The 23,841-nt window shown below is 39.0% G+C and overlaps 1 protein-coding gene across 2 annotated transcripts; it reads right to left on the bottom strand.

Moving 5' to 3' along the window:
* Positions 1 to 1,658: 1,658 nt before the first annotated feature.
* LOC143021728 (uncharacterized) lies at positions 1,659 to 14,705 on the bottom strand. 2 transcript variants are annotated; one of them, XM_076179404.1, is made up of 4 exons: positions 14,543 to 14,699; positions 14,020 to 14,161; positions 11,528 to 13,009; positions 1,660 to 5,217 (listed from the first exon to the last, which is right to left on the bottom strand). In XM_076179404.1, exons 3-4 carry the CDS (start codon positions 12,894 to 12,896, stop codon positions 3,680 to 3,682), a joined length of 2,907 nt encoding a protein of 968 aa, XP_076035519.1. In that variant the 5' UTR covers positions 12,897 to 13,009; positions 14,020 to 14,161; positions 14,543 to 14,699; the 3' UTR covers positions 1,660 to 3,679. The 2 variants fall into 2 exon arrangements, with proteins under 2 accessions (XP_076035520.1, XP_076035519.1); XM_076179405.1 differs by lacking the exon at positions 14,020 to 14,161 and having other exon boundaries at positions 1,659 to 5,217; positions 14,543 to 14,705.
* Between the last annotated feature and the right edge of the window lie 9,136 nt (positions 14,706 to 23,841).

Below are 23,841 nucleotides of genomic sequence, written 5' to 3'. Positions count from 1 at the left end.
CAAGAAGAGCAAAAGAAAATGCTGGAAGAAGACAGAGCAGAAAGAAAATAAGATATGGAAGAGAGATGTGAAAAACCGTCAATCGACATATTTTCCATAGATAAACTAAAAGGAGTGATAACCGATGAAAATAAAGTTGAACCTCAAAATCTCGGCAAGCTAGGAGACTTCAAATGTAAATACTGCCATGCCTTGATGTGGAAAAAAGAGCCCAGGATAGTTTGTTGAAATAACGGGCAAGTCGCGGCTGTTATTCCATCAGAAATCAAAGACAAGACTGTTAAAAGCCTATATGACGGAACTTCTTTATTTTCTGATTGTTTTCTTGGAGATTTAGTAGGATTCAACAATTTGTTCTGTTTTACCTCTTTCTCAACACCTCGCAAGTTAGAAAATGTTTTAGAGAAATCCATATGTTTCAAGGTTCAAGGAAGAATTTACCACAGGTTAGGATATTTGAATCCTGGAAGATTTCAAGAAGGACCTCTAAACCATCAGGCTTTGGGAAGCCGTGGATTTTTTGGCAAGGAAGTAGAAAAAAAGAATTTCTGGAAGAACAAAGGTGACAGTTTCTTGGACCTCTATTTTTACCATGATCGAGACCAGCAAATTAAACTAAGAACAGATAAAATGAAAAATTTAAAGTCAGAAGGGAAAACAGCCACAAAAAAACGACGTTCCAGAGAAGAAAAGGAATATGAAGAAAATGAAAAAATAATCAAGATGCTTTTTGAATACTTTGCTGAAAATAATTCGTGTCTTTCGTCTATGTTAAAGGTAAAAAATTCAAAAGAAAATTCAGGGACAGAGGATATCTCAGGGGGCGTAGCCCCAATGGCGCGAAGCGCCAGGAGTGAAGCAAGCAGCGCCGCAGGCCAAGCACCCATGGCGAAGCCGGGTGCTTGTTTATATAAAAAATATTAAGTTTGACTCAAAATATCTAAATTTTCTTTTCTTTTTCATTTGCAGTTTTGGCAGAGGTGGAAAGTGGTAATGGGTGGGGGGGGGGTGTATCACTGAGAGCTTTGTCCTTGGGCAGCACTTAAGCATGTAAGGGCTCTGAGAACATGTATGCATGCACTCCTTGATGAAGGTGAAAGAGTTGATAGGCTTTCAAGACTGGCAGTAGAGTAGTGGTTCTCCTTAATGTCTGTTTCCTAGGACCACTTCAGACATGTCTCTATTATTTGATTAAGATTCCATTGACAAACAGTCCATGTGTTCTGTTTACATATACAAATGTCATTAAAGGGTAGGTGCATGATATGTCTTTTAAATGTTGTGATTGCATGAGGAGGAATGGGCGGGGGGGTGGGGTAGTATGTGTGAGTAAATTTTGACGCAGCCCGAAGGGATTTCTCCCCGTCCTCTCCTTATATGCAAGGGGGGACAGAGAGGGGGGGTCGCCGATTAAATGAAGCGGCCTTGCTGTGGATGTGCTGTGTCTTGCGACGCTGCTTCTGACCCAGGGCGGTGGGCAGGGTGCAGGGATGACCCGTCATCCAGGAGGTGCTCAGATGAGAGGGAGGGTGGGAGGGGTGTGGAGTGTATTTAGGGATGTAATGGGTGGGAGTGTTTTTATGCCTTTCCCTTTTTGGCTACCTCCCTTGGAAGGGGGAAAAAGCCTTGGTATATGTATGTATGTATAATTATTTGGAATTATGCACATATCCATTGTAATAAATTTGATCTTTTCAAGCTGAAAATGAAATATAAATAAAAACGTAAATAAAATGGGTGGGAGTGGAGTTGTGCCATTTGACTTTGGCTATCTCCCTTGTAAGGGGGGAAACGCCCTTGGTATATTTATGTATGCTTTTTAAAAAATAATGTAGCCCAGTAATTTACATTTGTTTTTTGTTATTTATCCAGTACAATAATTGTATCATAAGAATTATTGTTAATTAAAAATACATAATTTAGTCCTGTTGGCAGTGAATATTTGATTTGTATTTTGCCACACATATCAACAATGCTCCTATTCTTGAGGATAATATTGTGGTAATAACAAAGATCATATTAGGATTTACAGGATCAATTTCTAGGTGTGGGTTGGTCAGTAGGTTATGTTTTGATTATATATATAGGAACAAGACTGCATTAAACAACAGGAATGTTCAATTATATTAAAAGGTGTGTATATTATGGGGGTGTCATATTTTGGATAAAGGTTTGTCCTTCAAAGGAAGTGTGAAGACAAGTTGGAGTATTTGTGTTGATTCTATCTGCACAGCTGGGAAAAATATTTGGTTGATATTCTCTGTATTCTCATGATCTTTACATCCTTGACTTTGTGTAGATACTGTAACACTGTTGCATATTCTAATAAATGGTTAATTAAGTATTTATGGGTCTGTTTTAAGGAGTTATCACACTGGGCTTCCATGGGCTTCACCAGCACTGACCATTGAGAATTCGTTCAGTAAAAATTATTTCAGTTATAATATTTTATTTTTCAAATATCCAAATATCAAATTATCTTTCTGTCATATATAGTAAAACTGAATTATGAACTAAGAGATTGTAAATCTATACAAATATTAAACATACTTTTAAAATGTTCTTGGAGAAGTATAGATTTCTGTAAGTAAAGTCATATTCTACAGTACCGGACAAAAGTGATGGCCAGGTGGGGCAGAAGGACAAGAATTTTGCCCATTTTATAACCATACCCATAGGTAGTATTGAATTCGGACAAAAGTGATGGCCAGGCTGGGTGTAGTGTAGGATAGTCTGAGTCACATGGCAGCACAAAATGGCAGTTAGTGTGCATCTAGCTGTTGTGGGAAGAGGATTGCTACAGTGGGTGCTCGTAGAATTTTCTCTCCGACATGTCGCATTTTTACCATTTCAGGTATCCCTACGACCCTAATATAACCTCTAGGAGGGAATATTCACATGAACCAGTTGCTCAGATAATTGCTTTAAAGGAATCTGGCCTGCAAACCAAGCAAATAGTGCAGCAAATTGGTGCCAGTGATGGGTTTCTTCACAGGGCGGCACCTCTTGTAATTTAGGTCCTTGATGCGGCAGTATACTGTCCTCAAAGACACACCACCAAACAGATCTGGGTTGTCCTGCTTGATTTTCCTGACTGTGGTTCTTAGAGTAGACTCCAAAGTACGTTTCAGAATATTGTGGGCCCGACCTGAAGTCTTCTTAGGCCTACCAGACCTTTGTTTTGAAGATGGCAGGTTGTTCCCTCCCTCCTCATAAAATCTGGCAACTCATCAGCACACTGTTCTCTCACTGGCCCCAATTTGCTGCATTATTTGCTTGGTTTGCAGGCCAATATTCTCATTGTGTTTAGGAGCACAGAGAGCTCCAAGAGATTGAGATATGATAGTCAGTATGTGTGTATTAGAGAGTTATGTTGTTTTGGTTTGTTCTCTCTAGGGTGAATATCTAAAGTATTACCATGGTAAATGATGACTCCTTACAATATTTGTATAGTTTATATTATACAAAAACAGGATTCATATTAGCATTTTTCTTTTTACAATTATCTAGAATAACAGTAATTCAAGATACAAATATCTGATTTATCATGGAAAATATAATCCTTTCCAAGTAACTTCAGCACAAAATCATCTGGCTCTTTGATTTGTCACAAAAATATGAATTATTAATGTCAATACTAAATTTATATGAGCAGCAAAAACCCCCACTGCAATCCACATTACTGAGGGTATGCATAAACAATTTGATACACAGCTGTTTCGGCTTCAAAGGACTCAGAGATATTAATATTAACTTGTTCAGACATGCCAGGTTCAGGTGGCTGATCTGCTGAATCTGCAGTATGAGCCATGACAGTACTAACAACTACAGGTCTATCAGGTGGTGGTGCAGTCACCTTTTTGGCTCTCTTATACTTCACAAGTTGAGTTTGTGTGGTGCCATCACTCTTGATCGACTGAATGTACATGCCATGCACACTCTTGATGTGTGCTGTTAGGTTGCAGTTTTGAGAAAAAGAAGAGGAGCAGATATGACACATGAAAGGTTTTTCTCCAGTATGGCTACGCATGTGTGACTGCAGTTTCGCTTTGTACACGAAAGCCTTTCCGCAAGTCTCACAACGGAACTTCTTATTGCTGTCATTGTGTTCTTGCCACTTATGCTTGGTCACAGCAATCTTGTGAGCAAATGATTTCCCACACACATCACATAACACAGGTTTCTCTCCTGTGTGAGTGGCCATATGCACTGTATACTGGGGTTCCCACAAAAAACTTTTATTACAGTACTTACATACAAAACGATCTGTATGAGAGAGTTTATGTATGTACATTTGTTGCTTGTTTGGACACACTTTCCCACACACATCACAAGTCCTTGGGTGTTCTTTGTACAAGTGATTCCTGAGCGATGTTTTGCACTCGAAGGAAATGGCACAGTCCAGGCACTCTAACTCTCCTTGTCTATGTTCTTTCAGCTTCTGTTCTTTAGTGAAATATTTATCACAAGCCTCACAATGGTAGGATGACATTCGTTCTTGAGAAGACTCATTCCCTTTCATCTTTTTCTTGACATGAACCATAGAAATATGAACATAAAGACTGTCTTGTCTGAAGAATCCTTTATCACAGTGTTCACAAACAAAACGTTTCTCACCTCCCACATGTCGAGACTCTTTGTGCCTTTCCAAGTTATGGGGTCGTGTAAACACTGTACCACACACATCACATGGAAAAGCAAACTCACTTGAGTCATGAACTTCTTTGGCATGTTTCTGTAATTTAGTAAAAGTAGGAAAACGTTCAGGACACAACTGACATGAGAATATCATAGGCTTATCTAATTTGGGTTCTACTAAGCTGCCATAGTGCATATCTTTCAACTTTTTTAGTTTTCTTTTGGTTCTCAATCCATATTTCTTCCTATCAAGAGATACTTCTGTGGTCTCTTCATCATCAGACAACTGGTCAACAGGTTCCTTCTTTATCTCAATTGCTATACTGGTCTCATCTTCATTTCCGTCCTCAACATTCAACTTCTTCCTTTTCCTACCTGGCCTCCCTTTTGTCATTTTATGGACTTTCCCATTAAGCTCCTTATCAGTGTCCTCACCATCTAAATGATCTGTTCCTAGTTGAGCAAATACATCAAAGGGGTGGTCTCTGTCTTCATCATCTATAAAGGATGAATCAGATTCCATCTTGATAAAGCCTCCCTTCCGTTTAATCCTTCTTCCTCTCTTGGAAAAAGCTGACCCTGTAATGAAAAATTTAAGAAAATATATTATTCATTAGGAACAATACTTCTCATTCAATCTCTTGCTTTCTCACTTATCCTACTCACTTTTAGCACTTCTCTGCCTCCCTCTTCTAATCTTCTAATTTTCCATAAGATAAAAAGATATTTTATCACTTTCACCACTTAGCACATTCCCATCCAGAACTCTATGAATTATCCTTTTAGACACCACCACATAGTTCATTTATCGAGGCTCAACACAACTTTACCTTACACAATTAATTGATTACCCTGCTACTATCTACCATGGCCCATGTATATTTATGAATTTCTTCTTAAACACTGTATTCACTATTATTATTTCTCTTTCAGTGCTCATTTCTACTTCTTCCTTGTACACCAAACTTCCCTATCACTCCATCCATTACCTCAATTCCTACCCTAGCATTTAGATCCTCCAACACCACTACATCTACACAAAGATAATAGAAGGAAAAACAATGTAGAATCAATTATGATTAAAGTTGAAAGCAACCACATGAAAAGTAGAAAATTTGTGGTAGTGTATGTACCCCCCCAAAACACACTCCTGGACAGAAAACGATCATTCCAAACTGTTGGAAGATACTAAGTATGAACTGACTGATATACTGAAGGAAAGAGGAAATATAGTAATTATGAATGATTTTAATTCCAAAGAAATATGTTGGGAAGAAATGACAGTAAAGGGTGAAGAAGACATCTGGGGCAACATGCTGTTAAACATGACCATTGAATACACAGTGACTCAGTGGATAAAGGAAAATACCAGATACAGAAACAATGAGGAACCATCGAGACTGGATTTAAAATTTACGTCAGAACCTGAAATTGTGACCATGTACTAAGAGAATTCGAACTAAAAGAACAAACAGACCTATGAAGAAATGAGAAACATAGAATAAAAAGACCAATGTACAACAATGAGAATTTTGAGAAAGACAATTTTTTCATAATGCAAACTGGGAAAAATTCCTAAAGGAAGAAACAAGGATGGAAGAGAAATGGAATATACTAACAGAAATTTATAATGAGGGAGTGAACAGATTTGTACCACAAAAGCAAGAAAGAGCATACATAAAGAACTGGTAAAACAACAACAAAATTCCCTGTGGTGGGGGAAAAGAATACTGCCACCAAATAATTCCACTTGGATCGTAAGAGGCGAGAAGAAAGGGATGAGGATTGGGACTAGGCATCCTTCTCCTTGTAGCCCCACAGGGGACATTCCTATGAAGAAATGAGAAACATAGAATAGGAAGACCAATGTACGACAATGCGAATTTTGAGAAACTTAGACAGAAACATGGAACATAAGAGAGGAAGAGAGGAGTTTGAATGTGTTTGAGATGAGGTGTCTGAGAAGTATGATGGGGGTTACTAAGCTGGATAGAGTGAGAAATGAGGAGGTGAGGAGGAGAACAGGGGTGGAAAGGGGGTTGGGAGATAGGGTTGATGAAAGAGTATTAGGATGGTTTGGACACATGGAAAGAATGAGTGAAGAAAGACTAGTAAAAGAGGTATGGAAGGCAGATGTGGAGGGAGTGAACATGAAGGGACGTCCTAGGATAAGGTGGATGGATGGGGTGAAGGGGGCTTTGGGGAAGAGGGGAATGTCTGTTGAGGAAGGACGGGAGAGGACAGGAGACAGGGGTGAATGGAGAATGGTTGTATATGGATGATGTTGTGATGCATGAGGTGGAATGGGTGGGAGGATGGGGGGTGAGGTAGTATGATTGTGAGCAAATTTTGACGCAGCCTGAAGGGATTTCTCCCCGTCTTCTCCTTTTGGCATGGGGGGACGGAGAGGGGGGGGGTCGTCAATTTAATGAAGCGGCCTTGCTGTGGATGTGCTGTGTCTTGTGACACTGCTTCTGACCCAGGGCAGTGGACAAGGTGCAGGGATAACCCGTCATCCAGGAGGTGCTAAGATGAGAGGAAGGGTGGCTAAGGACAAAAGAGACAAGCTTAGAAAAAATGGAAAAAGACAAAAAGTAAAAAAAATGAGCAAATGGCAAACATACATCAAACTAAGAAACGATTATGTAAAAATACGCATCAAACTAAGAAACGATTATGTAAAAATATGCAGAGATGAAAAGACAAACTATGAAAATTAAATAATAGAAAAATGCAAGGAACAACCTAAACTACTTTACAGGTATGTGAATGGTAAACTAAAAAACAAACAATAGAAAAGCTGCGCCAGGGAAATTATGAATATACTGAAGAACAACAAATGGCAGAAATTATGAACAATAATTTCAAATCAGTATTCACAATTGAGAACTCACCTAACTGTGAGCAAATAGAGACAGAAATCCCCCCCAATGAAGGAAATAATTGTAACACAGAAGGAAATCAGCAACCAAATAAAAAACTTGATGTCAGAAAATCGCATGGTCCAGATGGAATTGCAAATTGGATACTGAAAGAATGCGTAGAGGAGTTAATGGATAAAATATACAATATAATCAAATGCTTGCTCAAAGTTGGAAAGGTACCACAGGACTGGAAATATGCAAATATTGTACCAATATATAAAGGAGGAAACAAGGAAAATCCAACTAACTACAGACTGGTCTCCCTAACAAGCACAGTAGCAAAAATATATGAATAAAAGTGATCAAAAGTAGATGGGTTAAAAATCTGGAAGAAAAAACTATACTGAATCCAAATCAATTTGGATTTAGACAAGGAAAATCATGTACAACAAACCTGATCTGTTTTTATTCGAGACTAATAGAAATAATACAAGAGAGGGATGGATGAGCAGACTGTGGCTATCTAGACCTACAAAAAGTATATGATAAGGTACCACACAAGAAATAATAAAAATAGAATCAATAGGTGGCATCAGAGGTATTGGAATGAATGGAAGACTTCCTGACTGGGAGAAGAATGAGGGTAGCAATTAGAGACAAATACTCGAAATGGGAAGAAATGATAAATGGTGTCCTGCAAGGGTCGGTGCTGGCTCCAATCATGTTTGCCATATATATAAATGACATGGATGAAGGAGTGGAGTGCTATATGAATTTCTTCGCAGATGACGCGAAAATACTAAAGAAAGTAAGAACAGAGGAGGATTGTGAATCATACAATCAGACCTGGACAAAATCTAGAAATGGATTAAAAAATGGGAAGTGAACTTCAATATCAAGAAATGTAGTATAATGGAGTTTGGAAAAAGGAAAAACAGAATATAAAATAATTATAAAATTGGTGAAGAAGAAATCAAAAAAGTAAACTTGGAAAGAGACCTTGGAGTAATAATCAGCAAAGACATGACACTGGACAAACATATCAACAAAATTGTCAGAGAAACCTTCAACCTATTTAGGTCAATGAAAGTGGCATTTGACTATTTGGATGAAGAAATGATAAAAAAAAATATTAGCTACATTAATAAGACCAAAACTGGAATATGCAGTGACACTAGACACCCAGTACTAAAAAGAATATAAAGAAATTAGAAAGAATACAGAGAGCAATGACAAAGTTGGCACCAGCTCTTTCCAAATTAACATGCGAACAAAGATTATCCAAATTGGAACTACCAACACTGGAGCAGAGAAGAGAAAGAGGTGATCTACTATCTATAGAATCATGAAAGGAATGGAAATCCTTGATAGGAAGGATTTACTAAAAAGTGACAATGGAAAAACAAGAGGACATGAAAAGAAACTCAAAAAGGATAACTACAGAAGAGATCTGATATCTAACCATCTACAGAATTATAAAAGGAATGGAAATTCTTGATAGAGATGACTTACTAAAGTGGGACAGAAGAAAATCAAGAGGACACGAGAAGAAACCTAAGAAGGACAGTTACAGAAGAGATCTGAAAAAGAATAGCTTCCCAAACAGAGTGATAAATATCTGGAACAAACTGAATGAGGATACAGTTAGTGCACTTACCTCTCCCACCACCACAGCCATGTAAAAATTGAACAACCAAGGCAATATAACATCCCTAGTGAAGTCCCACCTTTATCTCATACCACTCACTCTCTCCATTTCTAATTCTAACACACGCTCTACTGCCCTCATAAAAACTTTTGAGTTCTTAACAGCTTTCCTCCTACCCCATATATCTGCGTTACCTCCTACAGTGCCTTCCTGTCTACCCTGTCATAAGCCTTTTCCAAATCCATAAAGGCCTAAAAAACATCCATACCTTTTCCCAAGGCTTTCTCACCTATCTGTCTTTCCACAAAAACCTGATCCACAAAACCCTTACCTGCCCTAAACCCACACTGTTCCTCACCAATTACTCCTTCTGTTCCTCTCCTAATCCTCCCAATCAAAAACCCACATAAACCTTCCCAACTATACTCAACAAACTGATCCCTCTGCAAATACCATACTCACACTTGTCCCCTTTTCCCTTGTGAAGTGAAACTATACAGGCATTCCTCCAGTCCTCTGGTACTCTACCCTCTTTTAGACAAACATTAAACCTCACCAGCCAGTCCACCATCACTGTACTGGCCTTTTTTAGACACTCCACATGACACCCATCTAACCCAGGTGCTTTACCTGTTCTCATAATTTTAATAACTTTCACATCATTCCTTATTTCTCCTCCATTTTCCTAATTCATCACTGTCATTTTCTTAGCACTTTCCACTGCAACTACCTTCTCCACCCTATCCTCCTTCACATTTAGCAAATAATAAATTGATAATGATAATTGATAAACAAACAGGTGAATAATAATAATCTATAAAAAAAAAAAAAAACTAAAGTTGTTGATACTTATTTAGTTTTATTTGCTATTTATCTTCTCTTGTTTTATTTCATATATTTTATTAGTTTTCTTTTCTGCTTTGTTTTGATTGCTTTATTTCATTCTATTTTAATTTATTCTGTTATTCTTTTCTATTAATTTAATTTTAATTTTTCTTACTTTTTTATTTTATCTTTTATTTTTGCTTTGAGTGCCTTTATGGGCTTGAACATATTCATAGGAATGTGTTTTGGCCCCCTACTGTTACCTTTGGGGGCCATAAAGGAATTTTTATTTATTACAAAGGATTACAAAGGCAGAGCATGCCGACAGAACATAAACATACATAAGAATAAAGGAGACTGCAAGAAACCATAAAGCCTACACTAGGCCAGGAGACCTTTTGGTCCATATCTAGGTCAGATGCGGAAAAAAATCATAATAATAATAAATCAATAAATAAAAACTATAATAATGTAAATAACAAATAAAATACATAAATAAATGCATAGATATAGTTAAATAATAAACAAACATTGTACCCTTTTATACGAGAAGTGCTGTCCTCCTGTAGAGGTACTGATTGTACAGGAAGATGTGTATTTTTACAACTGAATGGCATTATGCTCTTTTATGAAATGTACTGTGTACTCGTATATTCCAAGGAAACTTCCAGATAGGTTTCATTCATCAAAGGTAGTTTTCATCCATTAAGATTAGTTGTTTTTTACTGAAGCAACATTTGTATGTTATTAGTGTTATGAAAGGTGTTATATCTTTGGAATAACAAAGTACAGAAAATAATTGAAGACAAAATTATTTTGTCCATTTCCCATGATTTTTTTTTTTTGTCTAATACAGGTGGTTATAGTGAGTAGGTTTTTTATATGTTAAAGCTGTTGTAAAATTGTTCCAACTAATCTGTCAATTTATTAATCTATGAATCTAAAAAGGGCTCGTCTTTAAAAACATTTTAGTAATGTACAGTTGTGGCTCATGCAGTTCCGTATCTATGAAAACAGGGGACCCCAGTGGGAGACAGAACAAGATAGGAAGTCAACTCAAGTACTGAAGGGGTTAATTGAGGGACCAATCTCTATGTTGAAACTCTATCAACACTCGCAAACACCCACATATCCCAACCCAAATTATCCTTGATGACAATTCCTTCCATTCAACCACACACTTATACTTCCCAACACTTACCAAGTGCCACTTCTTCCCTTCTTTTTCTCTCTCCTTTACCAACACAGACCTACAACTCTCAAACTCAAATTCAACTTTCCCTTTTAGATATCCCATCAAAAAGTAATTTTCATTTAATCACACTGAAGATAAAAAAAACATACACAGAAATAAAATCTTGATATACTACTGACATGAACAATATATTTTTCAAATCACTATGTGCATGTTTTGTAAATGTTGAGACAACATATTTATAAATACTACTTGTACAAATTCAATGTGAAATAACTAAATGCATTAACATGACAAAAACATGACCAATTAGCATTTCTAAAATTATCCAATAAACTATAATTAACAAAACAGTACCTTGAGATGTATCATGACCCTTTGCACTGGAGTCTGCTAATTCCCTCTTGATAAACACTCCACTCCCTCCAATGTGACGCTTTGCTGTGCGGATGTTATGATGTGGGCGGCATGAACCAAAATTATCAGTCGATATGCCAATATCTCTCTGCATGGGCATATCACAATATGTTTGCACTTCACATCCTCCCATAAATGAACAAGAAAATATATTCAAACTAGGCCCATCTTCAGTACTTTCTTCAGTCTGGGTTGCAACATTCAGTTTCTGTTCTGATGAAATTGTGGGCCAGGAAGTCAATATAATAGTTCTTCCCAGGTTATCGAAGTCACCATTTAATGTCCCATCCTTATTATTTGGGATTAGCATTGAAGCATTTACATGTGAAAGACTAGACAGATCTGTAACATCTGCATGAGATTCCTGAAGACCTGATTTCTCTTCTGTGAGCATCACTGAGGAAGCAACACTATTTATCTCACTCGTAATGGCTCCAAACTCTGTTGAACATAGATCACCTTGTAGAGTCTGGTTTCCCAAGATAGGAGATGAATTGGAGGTCATGACCATTGATGGATCCACTGATGCCAGGTTGTTCACATCAACCTGATTAAGATCACTGCGACTGGTTTCATGAGTCACACTTTTAATTGGAATTGAAGCTACATGACTAAGAGGTTGACTTTGGAATAAATATTTCTCTTTACCTTTAGTTACCATTGTATAGGTTTCATCCTCATTCAGTGACATGTCTTTGTTCACATCTACAACCTGAATGGCTTTCATTTGACTTATGTCAACAATATCCAAATTCTTGCTGGTATTCACATTCACTACTTGTAAAGTCTTCTGTTCTTCACTATTTACCATTTCAATACCTTTATGCCCCTGCACCTCAACTGTGTCCACATCCTTGGATGTATTCATGGATGTCATTACATCTGATGTCTTGTTGGTGTCTAAATTAACAACTTTCAGTGTTTTACCATTTGAAATATTAAGCACCCGGACAGAGTTACAGGTTTCAGAACCCACAACTTCGATTGTTTTACTACTCTCAACTTCCATAAGGTTCACTTCTTCCCCTCCCTCCCTGGTGATAGTTTTTTCCTCTTCAACATTGACAATTTTGTCTTCTGGCAAGTGCATCAAATGCATGGATTTAGAGACCTCACCCATGCTTTGTGTTGATGCTTCTGATGACAGGAAGTGATCTACTGGTACTGATGTGTTGTTGACAAGAACAAGACATTGCTCCTCCTGTGCCATGCTGCTTGGGTAGACAGGATCCGAGGGGAGAAGAGTTTTGCATCTCCTGGCCTCCTCTCCCTCAATCTCCCTCCCATCTTGCTTTTCTTGAGTGGCCATAGAGATAGTGCAGATGACCTTTTAAAGATTAAAGTCCAAAATCTTCAGCTACTAATTCTTCCACTGTTGATTAGCTATGACTTTACTGCCATCCCATCAATCAACAACCTCACCTGAGGGATGAAAATTAGTATTTATTTAGAGAGAAGAAAAAATTCACGACAATAATCTTCCCTAAATTATTATTTTTTGTTTGTACAAATTGAAGTTATATGTCATACCTTATTCACCATCATACTGTACATAAATGTACTTAAGTATGTTAACACCACCCACTATAGTGATGTACTCTAGAAATTTTATTATATTTAAAAGTAAATTATATTACCACAGAAGCCATTTGCTTAGTTAAATAATCAAAACAAACAATTAGTCCCTTTGCTTCTTATCTCACCTTTGCAATAGCTACTTGATTAAAAGGCTTTGTGCTTCCAAAAATAAAGATATACTCCCTATATTGTACTACACATGTGGCATGCCAAATGATAGAGGACAGAGTACCAAACCTTAGGATCATATTCAAAAACCATCCAAGAAATGGGTGCTACAACTGAGGTTTCACTGGCAAGATGCTAGTTACGATATCAATTCCTTCACTTATAATACACCTCATCTATTTAACTGCCTTTCTTGGGTGCTCTGAGACCTATGCAGAATCAATCTGGAAAGTTTTACTTTCAAGAACAAACTGATGTGACTGTCACTATGTAAATTAATACACAATTCTCCTATACCAAGTTGCACCCGTCATCCTGACTGCCCAACCATAAATTATCTATGGTAAAGCAGCAGACAATAAACCAAATGGAATGAGTGAAGGCCAACCTCAGCTTCATCAATAATGGATGGGATCAAATAAAGTTACAAGAGAAACAAGGACTCTCAGCCACTCATCTGTGTAACTCAAATGCCCTAACACAAGGTTAACCTAGCTGCCATTTATTCCACACATAATACTTGCAAGTGCTAAATTAATTTATTGAGTATATTTGTCCTGCATAAAAACTTAGAAGTGACTGCTGATAATGTAAATGTAGCCCTGCTGAGGTTCACAGTCCTATGGACAGTTGCAAGTTCAACCACAAAGCCATCTTTCACGTGTATGCGAAATGTTAGCACTCACCTTCATTATAACATAATCCATCGATCTGTCAAAAAACATGTACTTGTTCCCTCTCAATCCTCATGGTTGTAAACTCAGAACCACAAAGCTGTCAACTTCTCCAGAAGTAATGGACATCTTATTCAGCCGTAAATTTGGCGTTCTAGAATGATTATGATTTAGAAATCTGCTACCATAATATTTACTGTGATATTATTTACATCTATCTTACGATAATTGTACCCACACGCTTATTATGCAACCCTAAAGTAAGCAGTTTTATGACAAGTTTCAGTAAGGGAGAGTGTACTGTTTACAATATTTACTTCTTACGACTGTGTTCGAATGTGTTGTATATAGATTTAGTATTAAATAAATATGTATCAGGTAAACAATTCAAAGTATAGCAATAAACACATAATGTAATATAATAATTTGACAAGATAATATATTTTCAATATAACATTATGAATAATTTTGCTTCGATGCATTGAACGTGCTACTGAACATTGAATGTGTTACTTTTACGACAGCTGCAACCTACCGAGTCACATTCAATGAAGCTCATTTTTATTTTCTATATAAATAAACTTGAATGCTTTCTTACAGAGCGTACATGTGCACAAAATATACAAAACTCAAACTGTGAGTGTTCCAGGGTGAATGAAGACAGCTAGTAACCGGCCTCAGCGTAGGCGTATGAGAAAAAGCGATTAGACATAATCACAATGTGGCAACGGCAATTAATCACATTGCCCAGAGTTTTCAAGCGGTTTATTTGATCGAATTGTGCATGGAATTCTTATTTCGGCAATGTCCCGTCCTGCCATAGTTTTGACTGTTTCTGTGGAAAATTATCGTTGTATTTACTTCGAAACGCCTCTGCCTCAAGGGGGTGTTGCTCCCCCGATGGAACTTGAGACAAGGCCACGGGGTAGCCGCCACCTTTCAGTTTGTTGTTTGTAGTCCAGCTGGTCATTAATGGAGTTGGAATTCGCTGGACGTGATGCTGCATAACCTGGGATGCCCGGCTGATTTGGTAGGGTTGTCGGTTTTGAGTTCATGAATACCCTGTACGCACACCACAATTGCGTGCACCCAATTCCATCTGTAAGACTTCATTCATTAAACTTGTTTTTTCTTAATATAATTAATCCAGTATAATCTCCTTCACAAATGCAGCTTTCATTTTCTGTCTTAAGCATTCTCCCTAATTCGAGGTACATTGCTAAACTAATGCCCCTCCTTGCATTACCTGTCGGGAATAAATTCCGAGAGGCATTTTTTAGACTAAATAAGCTATTATTACAAATCAAGATAGACATCTATGGTTAGGGTCTCAGTTGATCTAGTGAATTAATAGCTGTAGAATCTGGATTAATATTGAAATATAGCAATATAAGCATATCAAGTGGTATGAAATTGGTATTCTAGAAGCTTATATGAAAGCATGCATAACAAATTATACAGCCTTACTTTATCCATTTAGATAGAGTGGCCTATAATTTTTGTTAATATATACGAAAACGTTATATAAAGCATTATGTAAAGGACTCGACGCCGTAGTTACATCAAGCTGGTTGACTATCAACTCTCAGGAATGTTGAGTTACCAATATTTCATTTTCATTATTAATCTTTCATTTACCACTTGGTGACTTCTCCGTCTTGAGTTCTGGTGCATTACCCATGTCTAGTTTCCTTGTATGAAGTTGTACTTCCCATAAACCCTTGGCAATGAGAGGTCAAAGGTCACTAGGTGTTCAGCACCAAGAGGGGCCCCGAAGTCGTCGCACACATCACCGTCATTAACCAGAACAAAGACAAGGAAAATCACCAAGTGGCCTCATGGCCACGGTAAGTTATAACTTGATAGTTACATGAAACATCCAAACCTGAATGACTGAAATTATTACATATTCGCAAAGATACAGCATGCCTTGTGATGTCATTGTACTTTTCAGGGTTCGATGAGTTCCTGTGTATACAAGGTCACACAGAGTACCCTAGAATTAACTCGGTGGGACGGTCACCTAGGTTAACTTACACCGTCAGCATTTCGTATTAAAAGGGATGGGACATATGTCGGAAGTCATAATATTCTCTACAGATTGTATAGCCCAATTTTATTTTATGCTGGTCCTTCGAACCGTTCATTGCTTAAAGGTCAACTGTGAAGGTTTCATATTGATATTTCTTTATTTTTTGTTATTTCATGCATGGAAATATAAGTTAGAACACTTCCACATAAACATTGTTCGTAGTTCCCTTCAAAACTAGTGACGGAGACGTAGAAATATTGGCAACGTTGGATGCTGGCTGGCGGGCATTTTGACCTGACATGCCGCGGGACACAGGGCAGTCTTCTCATTAGGGTCAAGCAGGGAGGTCGGGCCGCTCATATTCTCGGAAGTTCAATCGTGCCCTATCCTCCCTCATGTGGCTATCGAGGATTTTCATCCTTAAGTGACGATTACGCACTACAAGACATCAAACGAGTGATTCCGGGACAAACCCCTCCCGAAACTTATCAGGTGAAGCGCTGTGTGTGACATCCCGACCATCGTGGGGATTTGAATAGTGTCTTGAGGCGTCCAGCCTCCAGTGAACACATCATTCGTGTATTAAGGGGTCACGTACGTACCTGTACCCCTTTCCTCGGGACACTCTGACCTGAAAGGAACTGGATAGTGAATACAAGAAACCCCCTACGAGATCAAACCCGCGGCCCCGCCACGAGGCTAACCACAAAGATGACCCGGGTTCCCGCCGTGATCAACGACACCGTTATCCTTCAATAGCCAACGCATCCTGCCAGAACGAGGGACCAGCGCCCCGTGGAAGCCATCCCCACACCCAGCAGAGACACTCTAAGGATAATAGCAAGTAACGATGGGTATTTACTAGATAGGACCCTTAGATAGGCGCGCAGGGAGATAGAGTATGATAGGATCCACTAATTAACTTTTAGACCAACCTTTATAGATTACGGTGTATGTCCACAATGCTTTGATTATTGAAATAAGTTGTCAATTAAACTCACATTAGGAATTCTGGGTTTCATTACCCAAAGTCGGTCCACTTAATGAGTTGTCCCTCCACCCCCCTCTTTGATTTACGTACACGCCCGCTGTAAAGGGAGCGGGCGTGGTCCCGGGTGGTGCTGCAAATCTCCTGGACTTCGGCTTCCCACTGCAGCTATCCTCCCCCTCCCTTCATCATTCACTTAAGGTACGTATTTCCCACGCCCCACAACCACCACCTCCTCCTTCCACTGTCCAGGAATTTTGTGACAGATGGCTGACAAATCTTTAGCCTTGGCAATTAAAGATTCCACTTAATAAAATTATTTCAATGAGTGTTTTAAATTTTCAATTTGCTCATTTCAGTTGGGGGGGGGGCTGGCCACTTTTTTTGGGGGGGCTAAAGCCCCCCTGGCGCCGCCACTGCACTCCGAGATTACTGACAACTGCCAATAAATTAGAGCAATTAGGCATTCGATTGGCAGATAAGGATATGCACTCCAATGTAGTAGACAATATTCAATTATTGATAGGAGCAGATTTCTTCAGACGTTTCTTATATGGAACAAGTCCCCAGGTGGGCACTTGATCTACGTTATCATACCTGATCAGTGATGAGACTCCTACATCCTCCTCGGTCAACCTGTTGATCCCACAGGTGAGTGAATCATCATTACTAATTAAACCACGCAATATATGCGCTGCAGTGGTGACTGATTGTAATCCCATACATAAATTGTTGGATTTAAATCGTTATAAAGTCTAACGAAGCTGATAACTCTTCCTCTATAGCAGGGAGGTAGGCGGGGGCATTATCCATCACTAAAAGGCACTGTTCAGGCAAACCCTTTTCCTTAAGATACGCTTTTACTTGGGGGGCAAAAACATCTTTAACCCACTCCTTGAAGAATTGCCGGGTTACCTAAGCCTTAGTATTGGTGCGCCACATAACCGGCAACGTACTTTTTTTTTTACACTTGATTTCTTGCGAATACACGGGGATTGTCTGAATGATAAACCAGCAGGGGCTTAATCTTGTAATCACCACTGGCATTCATTTGCACAAAACAATAGTGTGAGACGATCTTTCATGGGTTTATGGCCAGGCAATGTTTTTTCTTCTTTGGTGGTATAGGTACTGTTTAGAAGCTTCTTCCAAAATAGACCCGTTTCGTCGCAATTAAACACTTACTGGGGCACAAATCCTTCAGCAGTAACATAGTCATTGAATATGTCAACGAATTCATCAGTCGCGGCCTGGTTCGCGCTAGCTGCCTCGCCATGTCTCGTTACACGGTGAATGCCAGTACGCTTTTTGAACTTTTCAAACCAGCCCCTGCTGGCTTTGAACACGAACTTTTCACTACCACTAGCACTACTCGTAGTCGGAGCACTACTCGTACTCGGAGCTTCCTTCTCTATACGGCGTAAATAGCCAAAGCTTTCTAGCAAATTAACGCTTTACTTAAACTGTCCCCTGCTAATTCTTTTTCTCTTACGAAAATAAGCAATAGTTTCTTCATCTCCTCCACCATGTGAACGCAGCGAAGAGTCGTCATCTCGACTGGTCTGCGTAATATGCTTAAGTATAAGTTGGTTCTTTCTAGTGCTTAGCGATTTCACTCCCGTAGCCACATTTGCTTTTTTAATTACTTCTTTGTTCTTAAGGAACGTAGAAATGGTCAATTTTGGGATCTTGTATTCACTTGCCAAGTCGGATACACGAATGCCCCTTTCATGTTTCTCATTTTTTTTCTTCTTTTAGCTCAATAGTAGTGCGTACCACTTTTCGCCTTTCACTTGTGTCTTTATGTTCTTTTTTGGGACCCATGGCTATTCACTAAGGGCGAACGGATAAGCAAAAATACTGACGAGCGGCACACAGGTGTACACGACGACGATTGAACTAAAACTGATGCCCAGCTTCTCCCGCACGACGCACCAGCATCGAACGTTCGAAAACCTTTTTGGTTACTCACGTGATTAACGAATTTTGTTCGATTTTTGAGTTTGTGTTCTATTTTAGTAGGCAAAATTTTTTCTCGAAATTTTTGGTCGGTTTTTTTATTTGTCCGAGGTAAAAAAAAAAAAAAAAAAAAGTTCGATTTTTGAGGTATTACTGTATATGAAAGCATGCATAACAAATTATACAATCTTATTTTTTCCATTTAGAGTGGCCTATCATTTTTGTTTATATATACCAAAACGTTATATAAAGCATTATGTAAAGGACTCAACACCATAGTTACACCAAGCTAGTTGATTACCCCCTCTCAGGTATGTTGAGTTACTGATATTTCATTTCTATTATTAATCTTTCATTTACCACTTCGTGACTTCTCTGTCTTGAGTATTGATTCTGGTGCATTAGCCATCTCTAGTTCCCATGTATGGGGATTATGTATATATTGTGCAACATTTTCACTTCAGTTAAGGTGAGGTTGTACCACCCATAGACCCTTGGCAATGAGAGGTCATTATATGTTCAGCACCAAGAGGGGCCCCTATAAGGCAGACCAAATCCAAGACAAGATATGTAACTGACCAGAAGTGTTAGTAACTGGGAAGTGATATGAATTTACTCCAATCACAGACCTCATATATACCCTATTGTGTGTAGTGCTTATATGACAAAGCATGTGTTAAACCGGTGAGGGGATTCTATGAGAGAATCACTCCCCTCAATACATACCTTTATCCTTCTCCCCATTCCCATACTTATCCTCCATGGCATGCCCGAAGTCATTGCATACATTACCGTCATTAACCAGAACAAAGATGAAGAAAATCACCAAGTGGCCTCAAGGCCATGGTAAGTTATAACTTGGCAGTTACATGAAATATCCAAACCAAGCTGAATGATTGAAATTATTACACATTCACAAAGATACATGATGCTTTGTGATGCCATTGTACTTTTCAGGGTTTGATGGGTTCCTGTTGATCACAGGTATGTAGTTTTGTTGTTGCTGAAAGTTGTATACAAGTTCACACAGAATATCCCAGAATTAACTCAGTGGGACGGTCACCTAGATCAACTTACACCGTCAGCATTTTGTATTAAAAGGGATGGGAAATCTGTCGGAAGTCATAGTATTCTCCACATTACCTTTGACATCTAGAACTGGCTACAGCCAAATCTAAAGTATGCTGTATGCAAAAATATTGATGGATTATTTACCCTAATTAACAAATGTAGTTAAATAACATCAGATCTGCAAATGCAGTAAGCCTACACATAGATGAGGATTGTACTGTATTTCATTGCCAACAATGTACCAGCGTTTCTATCTATGGTTTTCAGTATTGCAATGTTACTGAAGACCATATTAGGATTATGGAGTCAAATGGTATGTGTGACAGTTATTCAAGTATGGTTTGAGGGAGATTATGATTTGTAAAGAAGGTTCGTTTCTTGTAGTTCAGTGTAAAGAAAAGCTGAGGATATTAGTGTTGGTTGTTCTACAGTGAGATTTGATAAAATCATTGTTTGAGGAGGAAGTAGAGAAATGATGTAGGTAGAGCATCCCAAAATGTGGGGAAAATGGGCCAGTGGAAAGGATGTTAGCCATAAGAAAGCCATGGGCACGTGAGTGTTGTCTCATGGACATGTATGAGGCTGGTCTCATGATGCAGGGCCATCGAAAGCCACTGTAGGTCCTGTGGCCCACAAAATATTACATAAAGCTGGATGAAACAGAAATGACACCATTAGAAACTTACTGTAAGAACCAAAGACTCAAAATATATATATATATATATAAATAAATAAAAATGAATAAATAAGAAATAAATAAAAAATACAGTGCCTTCACCAAGTAAATAGGTACTACTGATTAAGGAAAAGACAAGAAGAAATGGCTAACCCACATGAACAACTTTATGAAAATGAAATAATAATAATATAGCAACTCTAGTTATATAAATCCTGATAACATCTTCTTGGGCTCCCTAGATATCCAGGGCACTGGGTCCCCTCCTTCGTCGGGCCTCTTTAGATGTTTTGATGCAAGCAGTGGGCTGGAAGCATCACTGCGCCCTGAATTGATTTATCGGTTCTTTAATTGCCAGGAATGCTGCCACCAGATGGCACAAAGCTAATAGACTAATGCAACATAGGAAAGCCAAGCAAAGAAATGGGGTTAAATCATCCTCAGCTGTTGTATCCTGCTGTGGAGGTCCTGTCTCTCATATTGTCTCTGACCAGGGCAGTGTGACAGGAAATAGGGAAGATCCTTCTTCCATGAGATCAATGAAAGCATTTTGGATGGGTGTAAGGTGGGTGTCTACTTTGACTCAGCCAACCACCCCCCCCCTCCCACAATGGAAAAAGGGCCATGGGAGAAAAGAGCCTTTTGGTATATGTATGTACTGTTTTTTCCTTTGTGTGGTATAATAGTGTTGGAATATGGACTACTCCCTCAAAGGCATAACATACTTCACATAGTGTTGTTTGGGTTGAAGTATCTCCCAGGGTTGTTAAAGCTTTAATTTTTTCCTGATTCTGTTAGCGCTTCTCCTTAGGGTCATATTACACTGTACTCCACCTTTGTCCTCAAAGTCATCATATACTTTCATGGAGCATTTCTTTGTTATTGATTCACTGTTGGTAGAGTTCAGGGCCAAGAATTTTGGATAGTCCTGAGTCAGGGTCCATTTGGTCTTGGTATGGGTCAAAGTTACAGCTATTAGGACTAGGTAGGCTTAGGAATGTAATGTCATACAGTGGGATTGGGGTTCGCTCACTCACTTCTGGGGCTATGAACCCATGTGGTCCTTGGTTGCCTTCACCAGAAGTTGCCACTGTCAGCAGTCCTGTGCCATTTGGCACCTGTCATTTGGGTTTTCCACTCTCAGTTGCAGCAAGTAATTTTTTACAGCATCACTCCATCTCATGAGTGGTCTCCTGACAGGTCTACTACCATCTGGGACATTGAGCAATCTGCATGACCATATTGTCATCTCCCATCTGCATCTAGATGCAGCTGGGCTATTAATGATGTCCTCAAATCTAAGCTTATTTCCAGAAGAACCAAGCTCCAAGCATATGTGACTATCATCAGATCAGTCAACCTATGGATGTGAAACATGGCAACTCATCACAGAATTAGAAAGTGGGATGGGGGTTGCAGTCATTAATTGTTGTGCTTGGATTTGTTGACAATGATAATTATTGCCCTCTGTAGAAAGGTGAAGAATTGCTCTGGTGTTGCCATTGTAGATTGTTCACTCCATTCATAGAGAAATGTTGCAGGTTGGGGTGGGAGTGCAACATAGGTAGTTTGGTTTTGGGAGGGCTGTTGCTCCCTCCCTGTTGTTGTTGTTTGGTTGTTATTATCACTTATGCCATGTTAGGGTAAACCTGCTGGAGGTGGCTTCCCAGCCAGGTTAACTTTATGAAGGCATCTTTTCTAACCTTCTCATGTCAGGTGAGTAGTGAATCCTGAATCTGGCCTCACAATTGTTGTTGTCATTTCCTAGACTGTCTGGCTGAGCAGTCACATTTCCTACAAATCCTTTGTGCATACATACATATACCAATGGCTTCCATAATGTTGTATAATATGGGGTAAAGTGTTACATTCTGGGCAGTTGTCTGAAATGCTGTCATCCATCCTCTTCTGGTGGTTTAGAAGGGTTGGATGGTGGCCACATCACAATCTAGCCAGGTGGATTCTGTCCTTTCAGGGAGGACAGGATTCATAGGGATGGATATAAGGGGGTCTGGCATGTCTGTTTGTTGATGGAACAGTGAGTGATATGATTATGGATGTTTCTGGAGGCAGTGTCTGGTGGTTGTGGAGGAAGAGAAGAGAGTATTTGTGTGTGATATAGGTATTTGGGTGGTGTTTTGACTTTTCATTGCATGTGTAGGTATTCTGCTATGTAATGTAGTGGGTGTGCTGTTTTTGCTGAAGCTGCAGCAAATGTTTGTGTGCCTCTCATGTCGAGGTGATCCTTGACTTTGAGGACTTTCATTTCATGGTGTAAATGGTCTGTAGGTGTTGCATTTGTGCAGCCTGTAATTGTCTTTAGGGCAGCATCTTAATCATGGGACCACCCCCAACCCCAAGAGTTGGGGGCCAACCACCTACAACATACCCCTGTGTTGTTCTGTAGTCCCACCACAGGGCAACTGCTGGGCCTTACTCTGCCTGCTGTGTGGGTTGTGGTTAACTGCTTCTAGAAATCACTGTTTTCTGCCCCCCACCCCACCATCAGAGGACTTTTGCTTGTTGTAAGAATGAAGTTTTGTTAGTTAAAGAAAACTTTGATAACCAAGTATACTGTCAGTCTCTGTTTCTGCTTCAATCTCATCATCAACTCCCATTTCACCATTAGGAGATGGCTAGACAGCAGTTGGTTTTTCTTCAGCATACTTCAAAATCTTAACTATCTCTTCATAGACAGGATATGAGGGAGAAAAAACTGCTGGAACTTGAAATGGGATTCACAAGTAGGGAAAATTCACCCCTCATAACACATGCTACCTCAGGTTGGCCAATCCCAGCTATACCCCAGTCTGTTCATGAACTGTTATTCTTTATTTCATATTTAATAACTCAATGTATAACCCTCAAGCATCTTACTTTCACTAACTCCACCTGACTTCTCTCTCTTGCATTTATCACCCAAGATCCACTTTCATACACAAGTTTTCACAACTTTTACTTCTTACATCCCTCATGTTGCTTCCATTATTTCTCCACAGTGTTCTTAGAGCACCTCCAACCTTCTTCTCCTCCCTCATTGTGGCCAGTCTCTATTGCATATTCATAGGATGTTATCAAGGGTAATGCTTGGAGAGTAAGGCAAGCTGG

The sequence above is a fragment of the Oratosquilla oratoria genome, chromosome 42 (assembly GCF_046742065.1).
Source record: "Oratosquilla oratoria isolate Oo_2021 chromosome 42, ASM4674206v1, whole genome shotgun sequence".
Taxonomy (NCBI): Eukaryota; Metazoa; Arthropoda; class Malacostraca; order Stomatopoda; family Squillidae; genus Oratosquilla; species Oratosquilla oratoria.
The sequence above is the reverse complement of the archived record's forward strand: the minus strand, read 5'-3'. Positions and strand labels throughout refer to the sequence as shown.

What these genes read in the sequence shown, in the direction of transcription:
- LOC143021728 (XM_076179405.1), bottom strand. Translation starts at nt 12,896, where the DNA reads ATGGCCACTCAAGAAAAGCAAGATGGGAGGGAGATTGAGGGAGAGGAG. An exon ending in GGGTCATGATACATCTCAAG is followed by an intron (nt 5,218 to 11,527) that starts GTACTGTTTTGT and finishes TTTTCATTACAG; the next exon opens with GGTCAGCTTTTTCCAAGAGA.